This window comes from Ursus maritimus, unplaced genomic scaffold (assembly GCF_017311325.1).
Source record: "Ursus maritimus isolate PB19 unplaced genomic scaffold, ASM1731132v1 scaffold_15, whole genome shotgun sequence".
In the NCBI taxonomy this organism is placed as follows: Eukaryota; Metazoa; Chordata; class Mammalia; order Carnivora; family Ursidae; genus Ursus; species Ursus maritimus.
In genome coordinates, this window is record NW_024423897.1 from 24,928,723 (window position 1) to 24,952,774 (window position 24,052).

At 41.5% G+C, this 24,052-nt stretch overlaps 1 protein-coding gene across 8 annotated transcripts in view; it reads left to right on the plus strand.

The window, feature by feature from the left end:
• Positions 1–14,469: 14,469 nt before the first annotated feature.
• Positions 14,470–24,052, plus strand: part of ARL15 (ADP ribosylation factor like GTPase 15) — a 435,459-nt gene continuing 425,876 nt past the window's right edge. For all 8 annotated transcript variants that reach the window (XR_005834860.1, XR_569107.2, XR_569106.2 and 5 more), the window contains exon 1: positions 14,470–14,641. Coding sequence is in view for 5 of the 8 variants with exons in the window: in XM_008692544.2 (XP_008690766.1) it covers positions 14,594–14,641 (48 nt within the window). In the remaining 3 variants the exon portion in view is untranslated. The remainder of the gene's footprint in view (positions 14,642–24,052) is intronic.

Consider the following 24,052-nt stretch of genomic DNA (forward strand, 5'->3'; position numbering starts at 1 on the left):
ATAATATGTATTCATTGCAGACAATTTGGAAGATAGCAGGAAGCTCTTTCAAAAATTTATTTTAACTAGAAATCACACCCAGAGACATCCATCTTGTCTATGCCCTCTGTTCTGGTTATTAGTCCTTTTTAAAGATTTTCCCCAGAAGGGGCGCCTGGGTGGCTCAGTCCTTAAGCGGCTGCCTTCGGCTCAGGGCATGATCCCAGCGTTCTGGGATCGAGCCCCACGTCAGGCTCCTCTGCTGGGAGCCTGCTTCTTCCTCTCCCACTCCCCCTGCTTGTGTTCCCTCTCTCGCTGACTGTCTCTATCTCTGTCAAATAAATAAATAAAATCTTAAAAAAAAAAAAAAGGATTTTCCCCAGAAAATTATGCGGTGCAGACGAAGATTAACTTAGCAGGTCCAAAGAGAATGGAGATTGGATGGGAAGACTCTGGGTCCAGGTAATGTGTATAGTGGCTCTCCCACAGTCCATGGACTCTTTGGGGCTAGCCCTGACAGTGACCTAACAGCAGAGCTGTCCCACATGCTGACCTGCTTCACTGCCTCACACTCCAATCCTACCCCTTGCAAACCCAGGACCCTGCATTTTGGCACCCTATGACAGACAGATGATTCACCTGGGAAACTCTGAGAAAACCCCAGCTCTGCTCCACACTCAGTGATCCTTCAACAGTGAGTCCTTCTAAACTCAATGTGAGCTTTTATGATGCTAGTAGGAGTTAACAATACTGTCCTGTGTACTTGAAAGTTATGGGAGTAGAGCTTCAAAGTGTTCACCATTTGTAGCTCTTGTCCTGCCTTGGGTCAGCACTCAGAAGCTGTGAGTCCTTCAGGTGGTTCCAAGGACAAACAGCTATATTGAGTAGCACTCCTGTGTACAGGAGATGCTCTTGCAACACTCAGGAGTCTTGACCCTCTTTTCTCACTCTTGGTGGCATTTAGAAACCTTCAGATAGGGCACCGGGGTGTCTCAGTCAGTTTAGTGACTGCCTTCTGCTCAGAATCCCAGGATTGAGTCCTCATTGGGGTCCCCGCTGAGCTAGGAGTCTGCTTCTCCCTGACACTCCTCCCTTTTGAGTTCTCTCTCACTCTCTCTCTCAAATAGGTAATAATAATATAAAGAATAAAATCTTTAGAAACCTTTGGATACATAGGGCAAGGTTTGCTCCTAAACTCCCTTTGTATTCTATGAGAATATGTCCTACCATCATCTACCTTATACTGCCTTATCTCGTCTAGGTACAATAGTAGCCCATGGAGGCATCCTCAAAATACTGGAGCCATTTTTGCCTCCCCTGTCCATTGTCCTCGCATCTAATCACTTAAACACTTCTTGGTTTTGCCTTAGTAGTTGCCTTCCTCTTCTACTCATGCCTATTACCCTGGTCCAGAATCTCACCTACTTGTTCTTAGGTGGGCCTCAATACCTTTAAACTGAGCTGATTCTAGACTCTCCCCCTACATTCTGTCCTGTTTTCTAGAAACCAATACTATTTCTACAATTCCTGGGGAAAATGTAATAGGTTCCTCTCAGAGTTTGATCTCCTCAGCAGTGGAATTTAAGCCTTATCAATCTGCCATATCTTATCTGGTCAGCATGTTCTCCCAACCTTATTCCGACTCTCCAGTCAGGCTGGTTCTTCCTTACAGGCCATGCTCAGTCCTGCCTTTTCCAGGCACTTAAGATGTCCCATCCCCTCCTTTAAACCAAGTCCTCTATCTCAAGACCTTCTTTCTATGTCCCCTTCTTTCCCAAAGTTTGGATTTTAGGATTAATAGTGTTTCATTTTTATTGTACAGTCTAGACCTTAATTGTCCTTCTGCTGGGACCCAAGTAATCCTTAACAGTTACTGATGTAAACATTACTTGAAGGGTTAACCACATGCCAGCTGCCATTCTCGGTGCTATACAGCTTTGCAGGTATTAACTAATTCAATCCAAGCAATTCTATGGAGGTAGGTGCTATTATCAGCATTTTGCAGATGAGGAAATTAAGCCATGGAGAAGTTCAATAACTTGTCCAAAATCACTCATCCAGTTAAAGGTGGAATGTGAGTTTGAACTTACATGAACTTTGTCTCCAGAATCCAAGACATCCTGCATCCCCTTAGGAGCAGAGGACTGCCTTCTTGTGAGCCTACAGCAAGCCAGAGCACGAATCACATAGCACATCTTAATATTTAATTACTGTTTTCTCCTAATTAGTTGATGCTATGAATCTGATGCAAATTTATGCATCAAGTATTAAGCCACCCTATTTTATGAGGTATAGGATTGAAACTGTTCACAATTTCATAAAAAATCTTATACCTGTGATTCTTCCAAGTGAAATCTTTTCTGTTCAAAAGTACATTCAAGTAGTGTAAGCTCTTGCCCCCTGAAGAGATTTGGTCATTTGATGGATTGTCTATGCAGCATTTTTCTTTCGGACTGATTTAACTTGCTTAATTTTGTGCTTGTCAAACACAATGAGCATGATGAATCCTTCTGAGTTACAGATTTATCAGAAACATCTGTTAATTTACTAAAAATGTACCATGGCCTGAATTGTCCCTTACAAAAGCAGGATCTAGTTCGTCTGTGAACAGATTTCAGTTTCTTTCTCAAGGGTTACATCTGTGATCTGTGAAGGTTGGGACATCACTCAGTATCAGCTTGCGTGTTTAAACAAGTCATTCTTGTCCTTCTTTGTTTTCTCAATGCAAGGGATGTTTTAGTCCTTTGTAAAATTTAGCTTATCGCTTCTGATGTGATACAAAACAGTATTTCCGCCCTCTGGGTCTCGTTTCTGTTTTAGAATTTCAGACAATGATACAAAGTTTTGTTTACTGGCAGCCTACGGTGCCTTCTACACAAAATAACAGGAAATTTTAGTAACTCAAACAGAACTACCAAAGGAAAAGTAAGACTTGAGGAGACGACCACCACTCTCCCATCCCTATAAAATATAAACATACCTTCAGGTGACCCACTATCTCATCCTAGACTCAAGACAAAGGCCTTTGTCTGTAATAAGAATATTCCTCAATAGGGGTTTTCCTGTATAAAAACAGGCTTGTGTTGTCACATGTGTTTCACTGTTTCATTTACTTCTTAAACATTCTGAGAGTAATTTATCAAGTTTAGGATTGTGTTATGTCAAATCATTTTCACAAAGTGACCTTTCATATCCTGAGAACTGAATATTTTGGTATCACTTGGTGTCATAAAATACCCTACAACAGCATCACTCATGCCTGTGACTTATATTCCTCTATACGCTCAGTAATTGCAGTCTTTTCTTGAGAGATTGGAGGAAAGAAACAGAGGCCCACTTTTTCTCCCACCAGTCATAATAACCAAGCATTTAATAACTTAATTATTTCTCAGAGGAATTTTGAGGCTGAGAGGAACAATGCAATACTCAATTTCTTAATTTTGAGTAAGAGTTGCATTTGGTCTCAATATTATTATAATTTCCTTCTTTAACATACATAGATGGTTGCCTTATTGACGTCTACCTCTGTGGGAAAATTGTTAATCATGCTATGACATGACTGAGTTATCTGAGCCCCCAGCCTAATTGTCCAAGAGTCATCACATCTGGCACCTGATACTTTTTAAAAGGGTACAAACTGAGTCCTCACTTAAAATTAGTGAATAAGATTCTGTACTATTATGGACCAGGCAACATTTGCTACTTTACTTCCTTTCTTTCTAAATTTGTCGTAAAAATTTGGGACCAGTGAAGTTACTGATGTGAGACAAAGTAGATATTTGTCCTTGATAAATCAAGTCAATCAATATTGATGCTTTGCATGTGTTCTGGAACATTTAATCTAGAGGTCTAGACATTATTAAAGTAATAATATGTTATATGGAGAACATTTATCAAAACAAGTAACTGTGAGTTTAAAATTGAGAGTTCTTGTAACACAGCGCTTTCCTATAATAACTTATCAGTTATTTCACATGGGCAGAATGTGAGCTCTACCTCGCAACAGCTGTGTGCCCACAGCAGCTGTTTCTGCTACAAAGTGCAGCCACCCTAGACTTCTGCACATGGGCAACTGTCATATAGAGGCACAGTCTTGTGTTTACTCTGTATCACTCAGGCTTTTGTTCACCTGATGGGCTGCAGATGTGGTTTTCACCAGTAGAGGTGGGCCAGTGAGTCACACAGCCCAGTGAAATGTGCTGGAGAAATTTAATGGTTAATCACTCACTCAGCAGCGGGTTTCCTGATACACTTGACTGCTTTCACGTAGATGGCACAAAATGTAGAGCTTAGTGGCTCCCAAAGCCAGCCTGCTTTAACTGGACGGCCCAGCTTACAAATTCTTTTCATTCTATTTTGAGCCACACTGGTGAAAGCCAATCGACAAAAGCCATCTCGTCTTTTCACTACTCTTTGGCTTAGCCTTTTGCTTAATTTCGTTTCATCAACATTTAAAAAATGATGCCGTAATTCCAAAGTTGAGTAATTTTCCTGAAATCCTAGGTAGTGTTGGTGGTGGAAGCAGAATTCTTCCAGTTCTCCAAACTAAGTCCAAGGCCTGGGCTTTGAAATACACAGCAGCGCCCTGACAAAGCTTTCAGCACAACAGAAGAACAGCCAGTACCGGAGAGTCCCCTGCATTGGTACTTAATGCTCACAACTTGTAGACAGTTACCTCTATTTTATCTCCATTTTAAAAGTGGGGAAACTGAGTCTCAGAGGTTAAGTATCCTTCTCAAGGTCACACAGCTCATAAAGCACTTGGGATTGAAACTGAGGTCTGTCCGCTGCCAAAGCTTGATCTTAAGTGTTTAGTTAACTGGATCAGAATTCTATAGAATAGCTGACTCAGGCACGTGACTGTGGTGTTGTAAGTTAGCCATTGCTCTTTGGACCCCTTGACTTTAGAGCAAGGGCTTTAAAAAAATGGAATTATAATTGACATACAACGTTATATTAGTTTCAGGTGTACAAAATGGTGATTCAATTTTCTTACACACTGAAATGATCACTACGATAGGTCTAGTTACCATTTATCACCATAGAAAATTATTACATTATTGACTGTATTCCCTATGCTATGCATGACATCCTTGTGACTTATTAATTTTATAACTGAAGTTTCTACCTCCACCTCTCCTCCTATTCCTCCCATCGTTCCACCTCGCCTCCCCTCTGGCAACCACCAGTTTATTCTCCGACGAAAGGCTTTTAAATGTTTTGCCACTGAATAGGTTTGCTGTATGTTTTTGTCGATATCCTTTATCAATCTGAATAAAGTCCTTTTTATTCTTAGATTGCCCCCCCCAATGTTGTTACGGGGTGAGTTTCATCTTCCCACTTTCAAAGTTACGTGTTCAAGCCCTAACTCCCAGTACTTCTGAAAGTGCATATGGAGACAGGGCCTTTAAGGAGGTAATGACATTAAAATGAGGCTGTCGGGGCAGGCCCCAGGCCAACCTGACTGGAGCCTTTATCAGAAGAGGAGATGCACCTAGAGAGACAGCAAGGGTGCCCTGAGGAGAGACCCCCAGAGAACAAGAGCGTAGTGGGAGGGAGCCATCCGCAAGCTAACGACAGAGGTCTCAGAAGAAGCTGACTCTGGAGTACTCTTAAGGTTGGGATTTTTTTGTTCCTGTAGTGTTTGATAAAATAGGATAGTGAATCTGTCTGGACTGGTGCTTCTGTAGGAAGGTTTTTAAATGGTTGTTTCTTTAATAGTAACATGTCATTGTTCTGGACGTTTGTGGTCTTTTTGGTCTGGAAATGCATAGTTTTGGTTTGTGGAATGTTTGCTAAAATTACTTAATCATTTCTTCTCACCGTGGCTGTCGTTTGTTTTTGTCTTGAAACATCTAATTGGGTATCAGACTTCTGAGCTGATATTCTAAGGGTCTTCGCTCAACTGCATCTTTATCTTCTTGGGTGGTTTCCTCAGCTTTATTCCAGCTCTTCTGAATTTACTCTTTGCCTTTATCTGGTGTCTCTGAGGTCAAGCCCTCTTTAGTTTACTCTCGGGGTAAGTTTTCACTTTGGTCTTCTTTTGGGTAGTCAGTTAGTGGAGTGAGGCATATCGGCGGGCTCAAGTGTGCATTTTAACGACTCACAGCTATATTGTGTTTTCAGTCTCTCCCAGCTCTGAGGACCAGGTGCGTCTTATTCCTGAGCTGATGGGGGTTCTGCAGCAGGAATCGGCTCCCTTCTTGCTGGCTTTCCCGATTCTAGGACATAGGCTTCAGCTCTGTTCTACTAGGTTAACTGCCAATCCTTTACTCGGTTTGTTTTCCAAGGTGGTTGATCTCTCCTATACAAGTGTCTTTAGTGTTATCTGTGGGTCCTTTATTCCTTTACTGGCTAGTGGGGGAGCTGAAATATATTTAATGTCATGGTTAAATGGAAGACCTCCATATTTGACTTCATGTCTTCATCATCTAATGATAGCCACTAGCCACATGTGACTACTTAGATTTAAATTAAAAACAAATCAAATTCAGTGCCTCGGCCACATTTCAAGTGCTCAGTCACCATATGTAGCTAATGCTACCATATAGGACAGTGTAGATAGGGAACACTTCCATGTTACAGAAAACTTTATTGGACAGCACTGCTTAATGCAATCCAGAGATGCCATCTATGACTACCTAGTCTATGGCATCTTTCTTGTTACTTGATAGTACATCTCTTTAATTCTGTCTGGCATTTATCACTAGGTGATACTCGTCTCTATCAACTAGAGATTAAGCTCCCTGTGAGCAGGGACCTTGTTTTCCTAGCATTCCTGGCATACAGCAGGTGCTACATAGGTTAATTAGAGTAAACGAACCCATATTAACCTTCCCAAAATGCCTACATGCTTGTCTTACTTAGTTTACCTAGACTCAGAATCTCAAGTTGGGATAAGATAATTCTTGATGGCACAATTGTCATGCTTTTCATTGGTTTTATATTGTGGCTTCATATTGTTTCAGTTTCTCAACTCCTTGCAAGCTGTCTTGAGCCAAGTGTTAACTTTGGTTTTCTTTTTTGTTTTGTGTGTGTGCTAACTTTGAAGATATTTACATGTAAGTCTTCAAAGAGACCAAGGTGTAAATCAGAAGCACTCCAAGTGTCCAATTTTTAGTGAAATACCTACAAGAAAGCAACTTGGAAAAATTACTCCAGTAGATGATGATCTCATAAACAAGCAAGAAAGCAAATGTCTACTTCTTGAGACTATGCAGCTGCCATAGTTATGTGAGTGTTCAGTACTGGAACAATTGCGCAGATTACAGATACACAGAATGGAGCTGCAAGTTGACTTGTCACGAACACCACGTGGTGGGTTAAGAGGCAATAATCTGCAGAGAAGATCCTGGGTGAAACTTAACTCTCAAATTATACTACACTTTGGGCTCAAACACCCCTCTTCCTTCAAGTAGAGAATATCTTCTACTCATCCATCAGTCAAAACTGATCTTTTAATATGAACGACTGACAATATATAGTTCCTCTCTGTCTTCAAAGCACCTTTATTTTCCCAAGGGCATTTCCCCCCCACTTTTTGTTAAATCCCTGTGAAATGCTTATTGCTCCTTGACAATTAAAAGTACGTAGCTGATTCTTCTGGTTTACCATCCTGATTTTTTTTATAATTTGGTTATCAAGTAGGGCTTAGATTCTTGGTTATTCAAAGACTCTCAAGGAACTTTATTATTTCCTGTCATGCAGGATAAAGCAATTCAGACCTTTCATCTCACAGAAGGTTCAAAACCACCATGGATAGAATACAGTTAAAATATGTTCAGAAACTTATCCTTCTAGGTCCTAGACTAACTTTTTTTTTCTATTATATTCTTATTTCTAATGTTCAGGAATTTGGAGAGTGAAGGACTAATCAGACTATGAGAAACACAATTTTAAAAGAACTAAGTGTTGAAAGAAATACCATTCATATTTAGACCTATTACTCTAGAACAATATTACTATGAAGTAAGTTTAGCATGGACAATAAAGCAAGAGAAATGAGGAAGAGAGCTGAAGAAAATATTGAGCAAAAGAAAAGGGGAGAAAGAGTAGAGGGAGAACATGATTCAAAATTAAAGGTAGAAACCATCTAAACATCCATCAATGGATGATGGATGAACAAATTGCAATATGTCCATACAATGGAATGTCATCTGGCCATAGGAAAGAATGTATATGCTACGACGTGGGAAAGAGCTCAATCCCCAAAGACCACATACTATAGGATTCCATTCATATCAAAGTCTGGAACAGAAGTCTGTAGAAACAGAAAGTGGACTAGTGGTTTCCTAGGGCTGAGGGTGGAGGTAAGGGGTGGAGGGTGGGAGCTCAAAAGTTCAGTTTCTTTTAAAGGTGATTAAAATTGTTCTAGTGGTACCTGGGTGGTAAAGTTAGTTAAGCATCTGACTCTTGGTTTTGGCTCATTTCAGGGCCCTGAGATCCCGTGCCACATCAGTCTCCTTGCTGAGCACAGAGTCTACTCCAGAGTCTTGCTCCCGCTCATGTTCGTTCTCTCTAAAATCTTTAAAAATCCTAAAAATGGTGAGAGTTGTACAAATCTGTAAATACACCGCCCCCCCGAACTGTATACTTTAAATGGGTGAATTGTGTGTGAATTCTCAAGATTTTTTTTTTTTTTTTAAGTATGAATAGGGGAAGAAAAAACTCAAATGCCAGATGAGAAGTAAATAGAATTATAAAGTGTCTGAATACAATTAGAGTACCCTGGGGCTGCATCATTAGGTTTTAATTCTTTCTGAAACTGGGAGTTTATCTCATTCCTTAGGCACTAGTAAATTGTGCTTGTCACTTTGAATTTCCTTGGAAGTATTTGCTTTTCCAGTATATCATAAGATCAGGTTGTTAGGATAGATAATGGCTCCAATGATATCAGGCCTTAATTTGTAGAACCTGTGAATGTTACCTTGGATGGCAAAAGTGACTTTGTAGGTGTGATAAATTAAGAATTCTGAGGCAGGTAGATTATCCTGGATTATCTGGGTAGGCCCTAAATGCAATCACAACTGACCTTATAAGAGGGAGGCACGAAGAGGTTAGACTATATAAGAGAAAGCAATGTGACCACAGATGCAGAGAGTGGAGTGATATGGTCACAAGCCAAGGAATGAAAACAGGCAGAAGCTGGAAGAGCTAAAGAATTCTCCCTTGGGATCTCTAGAAGGAACCAGCCCTTGATTTGTTTGTTTGTTTGTTTGTTTTTTTGTTTTTTAAGCCCAATAAGACTCAGGACATCTAGCTTGCAGAACTATAAGAGCATAAATTTGTGTCTTATGTCATCAAGTGTATGGTAATTTCTCACAGTGCCAATAGGAAACTAATCAGCAATGCAGTACTGTCTGAGATTAAATGATCCTTGGGCGGTATCAAGAGGGATTGACAGAGCTTCTTAATATGTGGTGCTTGGGTAGTGTTTGCTTGTGAGGTCTAGTTCTGTCTTTCTCCTATATTTACCACTTTAAGTGGTGAATCTTCATTTTAAATGTCTTGTCTTGCTTTCATACTCTAAGACCCGGCAAATTCTTTTTGGAAGAGGGGAGTTATTGGTTTAGAACAAGTCCATGCTCCCCAACCAGGAGTATAGATTTCTAGATCTCAAAGGGTCCTTAATCATCTAGTGATTGGTTCAACTCTATCTTATAGCTGAGTAAACAGAAGCCTGGAAGAAACAAGTGACTCACCCAAGTTCATCTAGTTAAGTAGTGGCAAATGTTCGTGATTGCCAGGCCACTAATCTTTAAAAATTAGACATGTGGGACTTTGATAACAGCTTGCTGGAGACAAAACAATTTAAGCTGACATGGAGATGTTTTAGACTTAAAAGTTTCTAGTTGCAAGAGTCCCATCATTACAGCTAGAGTTCCCTCTAGGTTTGTAGGCCACCATGCTAGGAACAGAACACCCTCTTAATTCAAACCTCTAACCTCCTTCTGACCTTTTCCATTTATGAATCCACTTCTGTTAGCTGCTTCGTAGGAGGTTCATCTTCTAGGACATAATGGTACTTTGTTCAAGTGTAGGAAGCAGAAGGGGCCTGGGGTAAATCAGAGGTGATTGGGGGTGGGTGTCAGGATGGCCCCCTGGAACAGGAAGAGTGGGGCTGGGAATAAAATGTTAAGGTCCTAGAAGTTATTGGAGGCAGTAAATAGGCAAATTGCCCAATGACCTCTGCAGAATTTAGTGGATACCACCACTTCTGAAAAAGAAGCATCCATGGTTTAAGTCTTTCATTAGACCATCTCTTAGCTATTAAGGCAATACTCAAAGCAAAAGTGAGGCAAGATCGGGGTGCTTGGGTGGTGCAGTTCTTAAGCATCTGCCTTCGGCTCAGGGCATGATCCGAGCGTTCTGGGATCGAGCCCCACTCAGGCTCCTCCGCTAGGAGCCTGCTCCTTCCTCTCCCACTCCCCCTGCTTGTGTTCCCTCTCGCTGGCTGTCTCTGTCAAATAAATAAAATCTTAAAAAATGAGGCAAGATAAACATTTCCTACCTTGGAGTTGGGGGCAGGGGACAGAAGCCTATAAGCTAGTACAAAAATGAGTATTAAAAGTGCTCATACCCTTTGTACCAATAATTTCTAGCATATTCTTAGGATAATTCTTATAAGGAGATGTGAACAATCCTGTAAGCAAACATTCACTGCAATATTTACAATAGTATCTAATAAGGAACTTATCATAGCACATTTATATAGTAGAGCTTTACATAGCCAGGAAACATTTATGAAGTTTCGAGATATAGTGAAGTTTATATAAAGTGAGTGCATGATACAAAACAAGTGAAGACTATACTCTTCCATAAGTTCTATCAAACAACAAAAACAGTAGATGGAAACAGCCACTGATATGTTGGTTTTTCTGGATGGTAGAATTCTGGAGACCAAGTTGCAAAAATGCATTTGTTCCCTGCAAGCAATGCTTTAACAAACTTTCCTCGAAATCTGGCTAGTCAACAATCTTCATAGAATTGTAGACTATGGACTGTCAAATTTCTCCTTGCTTTTAACAGGCAACAGTGATAGCCTCTTTCCTCAAAATCTGTGTAGTAATGCAATTGCCTCATGAGTTTATACATGTTAGGTGTCTGGAAGAGGGTCGATTTTATTGAGAGCAAAGGCAGGGCTACGTTAATAGACCCTATTCAAGACTGCAGCCTGTTAACTGGCATATGGTGAAGTGAATGCATTCTAACCCCTCCACGCTTTATAAAACACATATTTGGGTGAGTACCCGATAGTAACAGCTATCAGCTAAGACTGCACCCTCACATAGTGGGTAGTGGGTTGTGGTATCTGTTCATTCCAATTAATGCAGTTAGCCTCTTTCCTCTGCACAAGGGTGTATATACATCCCAGGAGACTAACATCTTCCTGGAAAAATGTGCTCCATATGGAGTTCTGAAGCTTCAGGTTTTTTTTTTAATATTTTTTTATTATATTATGTTAGTCACCATACAGTACATCCCTGGTTTTTGATATAAAGTTCGATGATTCATTAGTTGCGTGTAACACCCAGTATTTTTGAAGATTTTTTTCCAAAAGATAATACAGGATTTTAAAAAAAATTAAATTCAATTAACATACTGTATTATTAGTTTTAGAGGAAGAGTTCAGTGATTCATCAGTTGCATATAACACCCAGTGCTCATTACAACACGTGTCCTCCTTAATGTCCATCACCCAGTTACCCCATCCCCCCTCTACCTCCCCTCCAGTAACCCTGTTTGTTTCCTAGATTTAAGAATCTCTTATGGTTTGTCTCCCTCTCTGATTTCCTCTTATTTTCCCCTCCCTTCCCCTATGATCCTGTTTTGTTTCTTAAATTCCACATGAGTGAAATCATGTTGTCTTTCTCTGATTGGTTTATTTCACTTAGCATAAGACCCTCCAGTTCTATCCACGTTGTTGCAAATGTTAAGATTTCATTTTTTAAATGGCTGAGTAATATTCCATTTGTTTATCCATTCCACCTCTTTATCCATTCATCTATCAACAGATATCTGGGCTTTTTCCATAATTTGGCTATTGTGGACATTAGTGCTCAGGATTTTTTAATACATCAAATACAAGGTTTTCTTTGGTGTCAGTCAGAAGGTACAAATAGTGTGGAATATGGTGAATACTATGGTGTAGCCTTCGAACTTGAAGTAAATTCTTTCATCTCCCTGCTTTGAGTCCATTTACTCATTCCTAGAAGTAGGATGAACCATGTTTAGCCTAATGACCTTCTGTTGAGGATTCTTTAAAGTTTAGCTTTTAAAGGAAGGCAGAAGCCAGCTGCTCCTGAGCGGTTATCTTTCCCTGCATGGAAACTGACAGGCTGTTCAAGAGTCTGACTTGGCAGTAGTCAAAACCTCAATTTTTCCTAAAACAATGGACCAAAAGTGTCTCTTTGCTAACTCAAGCCCTTTATCTTATTTGTAATATGCTTATTCATGGAAAGAAAAAAAGCCAAATGCAAAAGGTTTCTGGTCTATTTGAATTATTTTTGCTAGCAAATTGGAGAGGACTGCGACTTTTTTTTTTTTAAAGATTTTATTTATTTATTCGACAGAGATAGAGACAGCCAGTAAGAGAGGGAACACAAGCAGGGGGAGTGGGAGAGGAAGAAGCAGGCTCATAGCGGAGGAGCCTGATGTGGGGCTCGATCCCGTAACGCCGGGATCATGCCCTGAGCCGAAGGCAGACGCTTAACCGCTGTGCCACCCAGGTGCCCCAGGACTGCGACTTCTGCAGTCTATTTCAACCAATTGTGCTGTAGGTTTAGGGAAGCTCATCACTTGAGAATCCAGGTCAAAATCTCTTCTAAATCAATGTGTTCTTGGCATTCTGATAAATCAATCAAAATGGGATCTTATGGCTTAATGGAATTGAGTCAAGTTAGCTCCTGCATAGGCAAAAGTCATTGGAATTTCTGCAGAAGTTTAATTTACACAACTTTGTGTGTAAATCTGATCAACAAAGTCAAGTTCTGTACTAAGTGTATATTTGTCAAGTTCCTTTAAAAAAAAAATTCTCTGGCCACAGGAATTCTTGATGTTTAGTTGGAGGAAACAGGTTCATTCAGAGAGATGAGAGTGAATACCCCAAATCACGTGGCTCACTGACCTGAAGCTCCCTGGATGGGGCTGCATTCCCTTCCTGCACGTGGAGGGTGAGTTTCATTGTTGGGCAGCTGCAGGTAAACTTACAGTAAGGAAATGCATCCTTGAGGATGCAAAAAGGGAAGGTGCCAAGTTAGGGGGAAAATAAAAATCCAACCCCTAAAACATTTATACAGTTGGACAGTCTCTTCAGAAAGATTTCAGTTGAAGTTTTACTATTAAAAGGTTTTTGTAGGGAAACTCTAATAATACAGGTGAGAGCGATCCTTTCCCATCTCAAACTCTGTGGGGGGTGGCGTGGCTGCAGTACTTAATTATGTGAGCCTAAGTTGGTATGTCTGGCATTGTGTGGTTGTTCAGCCTGAATCTTAAAAAACAAAAACCAAAACCTGAGTGTTCTTGTATTATCTAGTTTCTTGACCGATACAGACCCCCTCACCCCTTCGTGGAACAGCGAAATCCCAATGCTAATTTCTGAGTTATTTACCAGGAAATGCACAAGTCTCAAATGCACCTGCTTCTACTCTTACCGCTTAACCAGGATAGCGGGTCACAATAGTGTATTACATCGGTCTTGTCAGAGAGCTGCTTGTTCTATTCCTCATTTTCTTTAGGGATGATGGATTTCTGCTCAGTGTAATTGGACTCCTAGCCTGTGAAGACCTGACAGCTTCTTTTCGGTGTCTGAGGTCTACCGTGTCCCTCAACTTTTTTTTTTTTTTTCCTTTCACGTGGTGGACAGTGAAATCTGAGGGCAACCTGGTGTTCTCCTTAAGGGAGCCTCCTGGGTTACCTCTCGCTGTGTCCTAAGCTTCTGTGTACCATGAGGGACATCAGGCTGGAGCTGTCCGCTTCGAAGATTCACATCCTCAAGGTGGGGGGTTGGGGCTGCCCCCGTCACAGGCCTGCCTGTGCAGAGCACATTCCTTAGGCACCTCCTCGGTGCTGTCTAGAGGCCGCAGAGCCCGCAGGAAATCACCCCGGAGACTCGCGTTAGGTGTCGGTGACTACCACGCCTGCCACTTCTGCGCTCCCTTCCTACTGAAGGCGGGAGGGGACACTACGGCTCTCCCGCACTGGAGCACAGTTCTGCTCCGCGCTGCCCGAATAGGCGGCTACAGGAGCATGCAGAACTCGGGCAGTTGCAGCACTGGCCGATTTTCCGCTCTCCCCGGCTCGCTCTTCCGCCTGCTCAGCCCTAGCCCCCGCCCTCCGCCTGGCTCACAGGAACCAGCACCCTTACCGCTCCCGCGCTTCTCTCCGGCCACCCGCAGTGGCCTGCTTTTTATAGGCTCCGCAGCCAATGAGCGCTCTCCTTTCCTTCTGCCCGCCCGCCCGACCAATCGCCGCGCCCCTTGTGTAATCTTCGGCTGCTCGGCTGCTCTCGGCTATTTTCGTTGTTGCTGGCTTTTTCAGGGGCTGCTAGCTCGCAGCCAGAGAAGCTGCTTTTTTTTCCGGGTTCGGAGTCGTTCCGGATGCTTTAGGCTGCCGGATGTCTGATCTCCGGATAACTGAGGCGTTTCTGTACATGGATTATCTGGTAGGTGCGGGACAGGGGTGGCGTGTCGTCTCTCGGAACCCGACGTGCCCGATGTCCCTCCGCCTGGAGGAACAGCCTTTTTACTTGCTTTCTTTGGGATGGGATGCCTTTGGGGTTCTTCCTCCTGCAGCCTGTTCTGGAACTGTGCTGGGACACGGAGGGGCGGTCAGCGGGGCGGAGGGGGTGGTGGAACTGACAGGTAAAGGTGCGGCCCGGGCTGCCCAGCTGCGGGGAGAGGGGCGTGCTGGGGGTGTCGGAGAGATGGGGCCGCGGCGGTGGGGCGTCCTCTGCCCGCGATCCGGTTCTTTGCTTCCCCTCTGCGTTCCCCGCAAAGGACTTTCTTTCCGGGGAGGCAGGAGTTTTCTGCTCTCCCTTTAGCAGAACTCCAGGTACTATTAAAGAGCCATAACCAGAATGGCTTACTAAGTGCCCGGCAGCCCCGGTCATTTGGTTGTTATTAGATCTCTAAAGCTATGACCTCTGTCGCGGCGAGGTTTTAAAAGCACATTACCGTAAAGTAGACGGGACTAAACTACATCGAAGCCTGGTCGGGACTGGGTAGGGGCAGGCATTGTCCCACCGTTCTTGTCCCACCGTTCTTGTCCCACCGGTGCTTATGGCTTTTACGCTGGATCCCAGCTCTGTTTTTAGGCCAGGCTTGTGCTGAGAAGTTTAGGTGGGAAGTGTCAGCACAGTGCTGGGACTGAACATTATTTTAATAATGCACTCGTGTTTTTGTGGAATTATGCAAGCATCATGTGTTGTTCCAGAAATTCTATTTCCCCAGAGCTGCATGTTTGTGTTCAGGGGGAACTTCACTGACATTGGCTGTGTTCGAGCCTATACAATTACCAGGTTTACCTTGTTAGCTCAAACCGCTGTTATGTAGAGTTGCGGTAGCTGGTTAAAAACATTGACCCTTCTGTGATCTTGTTGGACAGTTGCAGTCGGTTTTACTGTACATTGTCCTGGCAGAGATTTTCCAGTGCCTTCTAGGAATTAAACTTAATGCTGTTCTAAGAAAGACTGAAAGCTTTCATGATCAAGAAACGCTGGACAAGGACAGGTTTTGTACTATTTTCTTGTCTTTGGACTTACTCTAATTTATGTGAAGGAAATGTTTCCCCTGAAGCTTAATGGCTTGTTTTTTGTTTTTTGTGGGGAAGAAGGGTAATTGAAGTTAATGCACGACCTTGTGAATGGAGCAGAGATAAAGAATTGAGTTCAAATTCTGTTTTGTTCATTTATTGATGTCATTTATCTTTGTGATGAAAGGACATTATCCACCCACACCTGGAGCCAGTTGAGGTTATCTGATTATGCGTGCCCTTTAAAATTAAAAGTGCCGTGCGGGTTAAGAATTGCCAAGTGTTTTAGATTTTCTAAATTAAGTAACTGATTATTTTGTAGCTTGTCGTATAAAATACAATACTGTGGTTTTGTTTTGCAGTCCGCTCAAAGCCAAAGTTTGTTGAGGATAATTCCAAATAGGAAAGGGTGACATTACCTGTACTACTGAAAGCTAATTTTAGATACTTAAGTAGTTCCTAAAAAGGAGGTCTGATGGTTCTCATCATTGTATTTCTTCAGTGGATGAGTTTTAAATTTACAAATAGCATCATAAAGCCTAGGTGCCAAAACCACCAAACCATTTGGGGTTCAGAGATTGAAAACGTGTTGATTACTCAGGTTAATTTCTAGGTGGATTGTCTAAAGGTGGTGAATGGTTGTTAGTGGGGCTTTAGGGTACCTTAAAGCAGATTGATTTCTTTGTCAGTTTACTAACAGGTTTGTGTTAGAATCAGTGGGCCTCAAATTTGACAGTCTTTTGGTTTCACCTGCCACGCCCCCACACGCCCTATTGCGTTGGTACTAAAAAAATATCATTTTGCAACTTCAAGCTTTAAAAAATCATAACTGCAGTGAAACTCTTAAACCGCTGGCTAATCTTTAGAGATAAGAAAATCTTAAATAAGTCAGTTTTTATGAGTGTGCCAAGTATCCCCTGTGAAAACATTTAAGAAAATCCTTAAACATGAAGTCCAATTTTCCTGTCCAATTTCAGTTAAAAGACACAACTCTTCAGAGGCACGCTTTTGTGTTTACTTCTTATCAACTCTGAGAAAATGAAGTGCCATACATCATTCCTCTCTTCTTGCCTTTCAAATTGACTCATTTGCTAATGTATGATCTTTATATGGTGTTCATTAAAAAACAATTTCTGGAAAAAAATCAATTCTGTTGACTGCATCTGCCATCTTATTTTTAAGATCAATTCTCAAGTTCTTTGACTTCCAGAAAAAAAAAATGCTCCTTTCATGATGAGATTGGCTCTTCAGATTTTGCTGAGTTTGTGGACTAGAGCTCCCTGTCCACGCACTTGACAGGAATACTGGTGTATGCTATCTTTTCTTTTTTAATCGGTACTTGACTTTTCTTGTTGCTGCTGTTGAAGCTGGAAGAGGGAGCTGTGTGTCTATTGTCCATTGTTCTTTGGATGGGATGTCATCACTTAACCTTTTTTCTTGGAGGAGATTAGAAAGAAGAAATGGGAGAAAGGTAGGTGCTATTTTTAACAGCTTATAATAGGATTGTGGTATTGAAACAAATGATGTCTGATCTTTAAGGTTGCTGTTGATTTTCTTAAAAGAAATGTTCTCAATTAGAGGTGACCAATATGGTGAGGGACAACGATAATGCCTTAATATTTAAGATAGGGTTTTTTAATTCAGTTCAGGGATATAGTGGTAATTTGCTAAGTCCAAATAAATATCACCCAGTGCCCAGTGTTTGTTGAATTGAATGAATGAGAAGGAGGGACAGTCCTACTTTCCTCACCAACTTCGAAGCTGAGACAAGATAAAATCTGTTTGGATTAGGTGTTTTGTTCTGGGGAATGCAGAATGTATCCTTTACACTTCAAGATTACCAAGATACTTTGTTTAGCCTGGGTGGCAATTTAAATATAAAAACCTTATGTTTTTTGGTTAAGGAAATCGGCTTAGGAGGCCACACACCTTTTCTCCATCTTCACGTTGGGCTTTAAAGGCCATGTTAATACTTGTCGGGTCTATGGGTAAAGATTTTGCTATTGTGCCAGCAGGCGGTACTGGCATCTTACTCTCTCTTGACAGGTAAAACTAGTGAGACCACGTGCAGGGCTTTTGAGTAAGGTAGGAGAAAATCTAGTTGTAGCGAAAGAGAAACACATCTACCAGGTTTTCCTGGTAGGTTGGACAAGATCAACTTCTAGATTCCTTTCGGTTTCAAATTTTCTGCTCTAGCTCATGTTGGTTAGGATTTTACCTTTTCCCCCCTTCTGCCATCAAAACAGTAAAATTCATTCTGCTTATGATGATTAAATGAGATAATGGAGGGAAAGAAAGGGATTTATAAACAGCAGGTTTTTTTTTTTCAGATATAAAATGTTATTGTATTGTGATTACATAGCTGTTCTTTTACCTTAAGACCTTAATGATTTCTCACTGGTAAATGCTGAGCTAACTTTTAAACTAGTGCTAGTATATGGGAAGATTTGGAGTGGTAATCAGCAAGCAGGAAGTAAGACCCTTGATTGTTTAATGCTGTCACATGTTGATATTTTCATCCATTCAAGAGATATTCATGAAACCCTCTGCTTTGTGCATGGCCCTGAAAGTCATGGGAGGATGAGCTCCCAGCTGAGGTCCTCTTGGCTGTAGGACTGCCAGGCATGTGGCTCTAGGGGAGTCCGTGGCAGGACAGGTTGCAGAAGGTACATTGGAGAGAAGGCAGCTTCTGATGTGCTCCTTGGCTTTCTGGTAGATTTTCTCATTTTACATCTTTTTGTTTATTGTGAACTAAAATGCAGAGTTAGACTTGAAAATGTGACAACTGAAAATGGTTGATTAGTCTTGGATGCTCATTGTCAACTGACGAGCACTGCATTTGTATATTGTGTTTAGAATTTAAGGCCAGGGTTTTAGATTTTTCATATAGTTTGGTGAACCTGGCTGGTTTCGTGGTCCGAGGTTGTACCTGCCATTATAAAGATGTGTCAGGGGAGAAAATCAGGTGAGAAGGTAGATAGGTCAGCATAAGTACATCACCATCTACAGAATAAAAACCAACTGACCAAGAGAAACTCATGATCTACTTGAAACAACAGAGCCTATAGGTACTAGTAAGTTGTAAATGTGCCTATTTGAAAAGAGGAGTGAAGGCACATTTGGATTGTATCTGGTGCTCAGTTACATTTAAAGTGTGGTGTGTTTAACCCTGAATGACTCTTGAACATTATAAATTGTATGCTCTGCCTATGGTCAAATGGACTATAACATACAGGCCAAACATTTTTCAGTCCTAACTGCATTTGGATTAGTTATGTAAATATTCTTTGAATCCTAGGATTAAAATAATGCATAGATCTACCATCTGGACTTGTGATGGCAAAAAAGTTTGAAGAACATGAAGCAGGAACTCTGACGTGGAGGCATTAGCTCTGTTTCTCCAGCTTCTGTTGCTGCAGTCTTAGAAGTCTTGAAGTGGGAGTTCTAGGAAAAGACCCACCGGAGAAATGATTAATGCTTTCTGGGAGCCTAAGCCCTGTGCTTGTTGGCATGCTGAGGGGTGGAGGGAGTGAAGCCTGAGTTTATTTACTGAGCACTTACTGTGTGCCAGACAACGTCGTAAATGCTGTCCTATGTAATGGCATTAAAATGAGGCTCAGAGAGGTGGTGTCATTTCCCCAAGTTCACACAGCTAGCAAGTCGGGCTGGGTTTGTAGCCTTCCTTCCAGCCTGGTGTTGAAGCTATTGGGAGACCGTTGACATTTTTACAGTGTGTTTCATGTAAATAGTATGCTGCTGCTTAAGTAAAGGGTTAAGAAAAAAAAAAAACCAAAAAAGCCCCCCAAAAAACGGGCCTTGAGAAGGCTGACCAGGGCTCCCTTATTCTTAAGGACTTGGCTTTGCTACATGACTGTTAAGGAGAAGGCTGAATATAAACAACTGTCTTGTGTCCTGAGCTTCCTGTCCCACAGTGTCCTGCCTCTGGTCACTAAAGTGACTGACCTTCACCATCTAATGTTTCAGTAAGTTGACCACAAATGGATTTCTCTGCCACCCTGTTAGCCCCCTACTGTCTCTGCAGGGACACCTTCTTGCCTGTCACAAGCCCCAGTTCTTTTTTGAAGAGGTTGCTGAGACTGAGGACCTCGTTGTCAGTTTGACATCTGCTGTGCTCCTTTACCATGTGCTGCCTGGGAAGTGAGGCTGTCCCAGCAGACACTAGGCCCCAAGTAGCCTCCTGCTTCCCGATTTCAGCAGGGCAAACACCCCTGATACTCACTATAAAGAATTTGTTTCTGAGGTAGACTGGAAAGAAGGAAAGATTTTTAGGGAAGTTCTGGTAAGTGCATGGCAGAGAACAAGGAAACAGCAGTTTCCTCTGATAACTCCTCACAAGTTGAATTACTGATGGGCTTTTATTTTCAGGCCTACAGCCCCCTTTACTTCTGCTGTGGCTGTCCCCCTGGCACCTGCCAAATGCTTCCAGTGTTTGGATGAGTCTGGGAAGCGGAGCTCTTGTTGCCCTTCATTTCGAGTGTCTACAAAGTGTTGGAGCCTGTTTACTTCCAGTAGGGCTGCCTTCAAGGGCCTGTAGCTGTGAGGGACTAGGCTTCGAAGGGCCCCACGCTTGACTTAATGCTCTGGGTTTCCCCTCATCTTAATCTTTGATGCTTTGCAAACATTTTCATTTTGCACTGGGCCTCACAAATCATGTAGCCAGTTCTGACTTCTGGTGCTAAAGTAAAGACAGTTGGATAGCCCTTGAATGGCCCCAGGGTGATGGCTAATGTCGGAGTCTGTCCCCTGCATCAAGGCAGGGTCCCTGACCATCTTGATCACTACCCCCAGAATCAGAGGGGACTGTGTCCTGAGTATGGTACAAAGTGTCTTACTCCTGTCACCTAACTTCATCCCCCCATTAGTCCTGTTAACCAGATGCTACCGACTTACAAAACACGACCTTAGAAAAGAGGGAACTTGAGGGTTGGTGAGGTGCAGTGTCAGGTCTAGGGAGTGAGCCCAGCTTGGCGGATTCCAAGCCCATGCCTGGAAGCATGTGGTATTGCCTACCTAATAATAATTGTTGGGAGGACAAGTGAGAGGGGCAGCACGACACAGACACAATGCTGGCTATTGAAGGGTCGCTTGATTGCTGTCCCGTGGCTTCTCGGGAGAAGCCCTCCTAGGAGTATAGGGACAGCCCCGTTTCTGCTGGGGCAACTGCATGGGTTTGTGCCTTCAGGTGAGCGAGTTTACTCAGGGATTTTTGCTTTCATTTGTTTAACTACTTTCCTCCACTCTTTTTGCATAAATGTCGGTGTTCTGCTTTTTGGCTCACAGCCAAACACACCTACATGGTTTTGAGAAGAACCATTTGAAAAGTTGGATTTGCAGGCCAGTCTCATTTATCAGGTTCCTTTGTACCCAGATTTGCTGGGCACTGTTCTGACCTCTGGACTGCCATTCTCGGGGTTGAGGACTTATCTCGAGTAATTGTGTCCCTGTCTCCCCAAGAGGGATTCCTGGGTGTTTTTTCAGCAGGGTAGCCGCTTCCCTGGCCTCACTCTTGGGGAAGTGGATGACAGTCTAGAGTCCTCCCAGGACCATTGACTAAGCACAGAAGGACTGTACAGGTTTCTGTCACTCTCCTAATCATGGAGTCAGGAGCTAAAACAAAATACAGCTCTTCCAAAGTTTTATTTTTAATACAAGTATTTGAAGTACAAGTCTTCAAAGTACAGAAAATAATAAAGCCTACTTCTGTGTACCTATCTACCTGTCTGATGAACAGTTGTTAACATCTTGCTATTTTAACTTCAAAACTGCTTTAAAAACAAAACAAAACACAACTTTAAGGCCAGAGGTAAGGCCTGCTGCTCCCCTTTCTCTATACTGAAGTTAGTGGCTGTCATTCTCATGCAGTGTTTTTGCATTTTATATTCGCGTGTATGTATAAAGAATATAGTAACGATAGGTTAAATATAATTTTACGGAAATTGTAGCCTACCACCCTTCTTGAGACTTTTCTGTTTTTGAGATCAGTAAATGTTGCTCGTATGTATCAGTAGATACCTGTTTCTTGTTTCTGGTTTGGGTATTACCATTTATGCTTTTATATGTAAGGATCTTACTTGGATTTTGTGAGTAGCTTGGAGGAGAATAGGTGTTGGTTTTGAGGCATGCTTTGTATATGTTTATTTGTTAGTTCTAGACAGTGAATTCTATAAACAAAATTTATTTGCACTTCAGTATTATGATTCCTGTTTTACAGTTGATGACAATCATTTTGTAATCCTGTAACATATCTACACATATATACACCTATTGCCTATGTAAGGACATATTATTTTGGTAACATATTATTAAAAGGAAATTTGGAAAGCACAATGGGGGGTGGGGAATTGTAATCCAGTAACCCAGAAAGAACCAGTTAACATTTTCAACCCTGCATCATAATGAAGATAGTTTCATAACCTGCTTTTTATGTCTATGAATGTTTAAAATTTAAGTTTTTCTCTTCATTAGTTTCCTGCATTATATACTGACAAACCATACTTTTCTTAACTAATCACCTTTCCATTGAATATTTTATATTTGTTCCAATTTTGGCTGTTACAAATAACACTGAGATGAATACTTAGTATAAATTTTGGATATTTTATGCTAGTGTATTGTAAGGAGTGGTAGTTCTATGGTACTTAAATGAGTCTTACTACAAAAAGCAGTTCCAGTGCCAAGTTAATTTAAAAACTGGGTCAAAATAGGGCTGCCTGTGTGGCTCAGTCGTTAAGCATCTGCCTTCGGCTCAGGGCGTGATCCGGGAGTCCTGGGATCGAACCCCTCATCAGGCTCCCTGCTCTGCTGGGAGCCTGCTTCTTCCTCTCCCACTCCTCCTGCTTGTGCTCCCTCTCTCGCTGGCTGTCTCTCTCTCTCTGTCAAATAAATAAATAAAATCTTAAAAAAAAAAACACCCAGAAAACAAAAACTGGGTCAAAGTAAAACAAGTTTCTGTATTGTACGGCCTTTAATATGCAGACATGGTGGGATTATTACATTACAGTGTTTCAAATCATCTGGGGGTGTTTTCACTTTATGATCAAATTCTAGAAGTAGAGTTGTAGGGTCAAAAGGTACCTGCATTTTAAAGCTCTTGATATTGATTAAATAAATTAATATTAGTAATGTGCTTAAACACTGGCTGATTCTATGGAGGCACAGTTCTAAGTCAAAGTTGCATAATAAAGTTTGTGGTGATGATGGTGAATACTTGAGAATTTGCTTTCTGATTCTGCAGGAAGTGCTTCATATGGGATCCCGCTGTGTCTTTAGCCCTTTCATCAACCCTGAGAGGTGTCGGAGTTTTAATTCCTGTCTTGTGGTTGAAGAAACCGAGGGTCAGGGGGCATGGAGTCCTCGCAACTGCCTCGGTTGTCATAAGGGTTGATGACATGTTCATGATCTTAATCTGTACCTGCTATTGCGACAGAGAAGAATAAGAACTTTGAAGTTCTGTATTTGATTCCTAGGTATTCCACTTATTACCTGTGTGATCTAAGGTGTGTTCCAAATATCAGTCCATAGCAAAATGGAAAAAGCAGGAAAGTGTTGCAAGGTAATTGTAAATTTAGAGACTTAAACTTGAAATATTGCTCCAACTTTTTGTAGGTGTTAGAATATATGGTTTACTCTGAAATGATAGTGAATGATAGTATCTCTCTCGATGTTTTTACCTAATAGAACAAAAAGATGACATTAGTGCTCAGATTTGTTTGTATGAATGTGTGTATATATTTGGAATGTACTTATTTCTAAAACGCCAAATCCTGGGAACCTGGTCTAAGACAAATCACTCTGATCCACAATTTTCTCATGTGCAGAATTCAGACAGCATCAGAGGTTGCCTCTGTGATGAGTAGCACTAATAAAAACATAATAAACTGCACTTAAAATCATATTAGATTTTTCTATACTGATTGGTAGGAGTCCATATGACTCAATATAATGGTAGCAGAAGTGTAGACAAAGTGAGTCTATGTCCTTGATTTCCCGTCTCCTTCCCTGTGTCAGTGACACCTTGGGGATTTTTTTTTTTCCTCTTCAAAACTGGCAGTGTGCAATCTTTGTGGAGTTAACTAAACATCATGTAGGAACACATCCTTTCATGTACATTTTAAGAGCTGGACAGTAAGAAGTTGTCCTTGACCTTGGATAAAACACATTTTTTTTTTTTAGAACAAAGTCCCAAAAAGAATGTTAAAGTTGATTTTTTTTTTAAGACATCGCTTTTTACTCCTTCCTTCTTCCTGTTCCGATTCAGATATTTTTTTTTTAAAGATTACAACTATGACTAATAAATAATCTT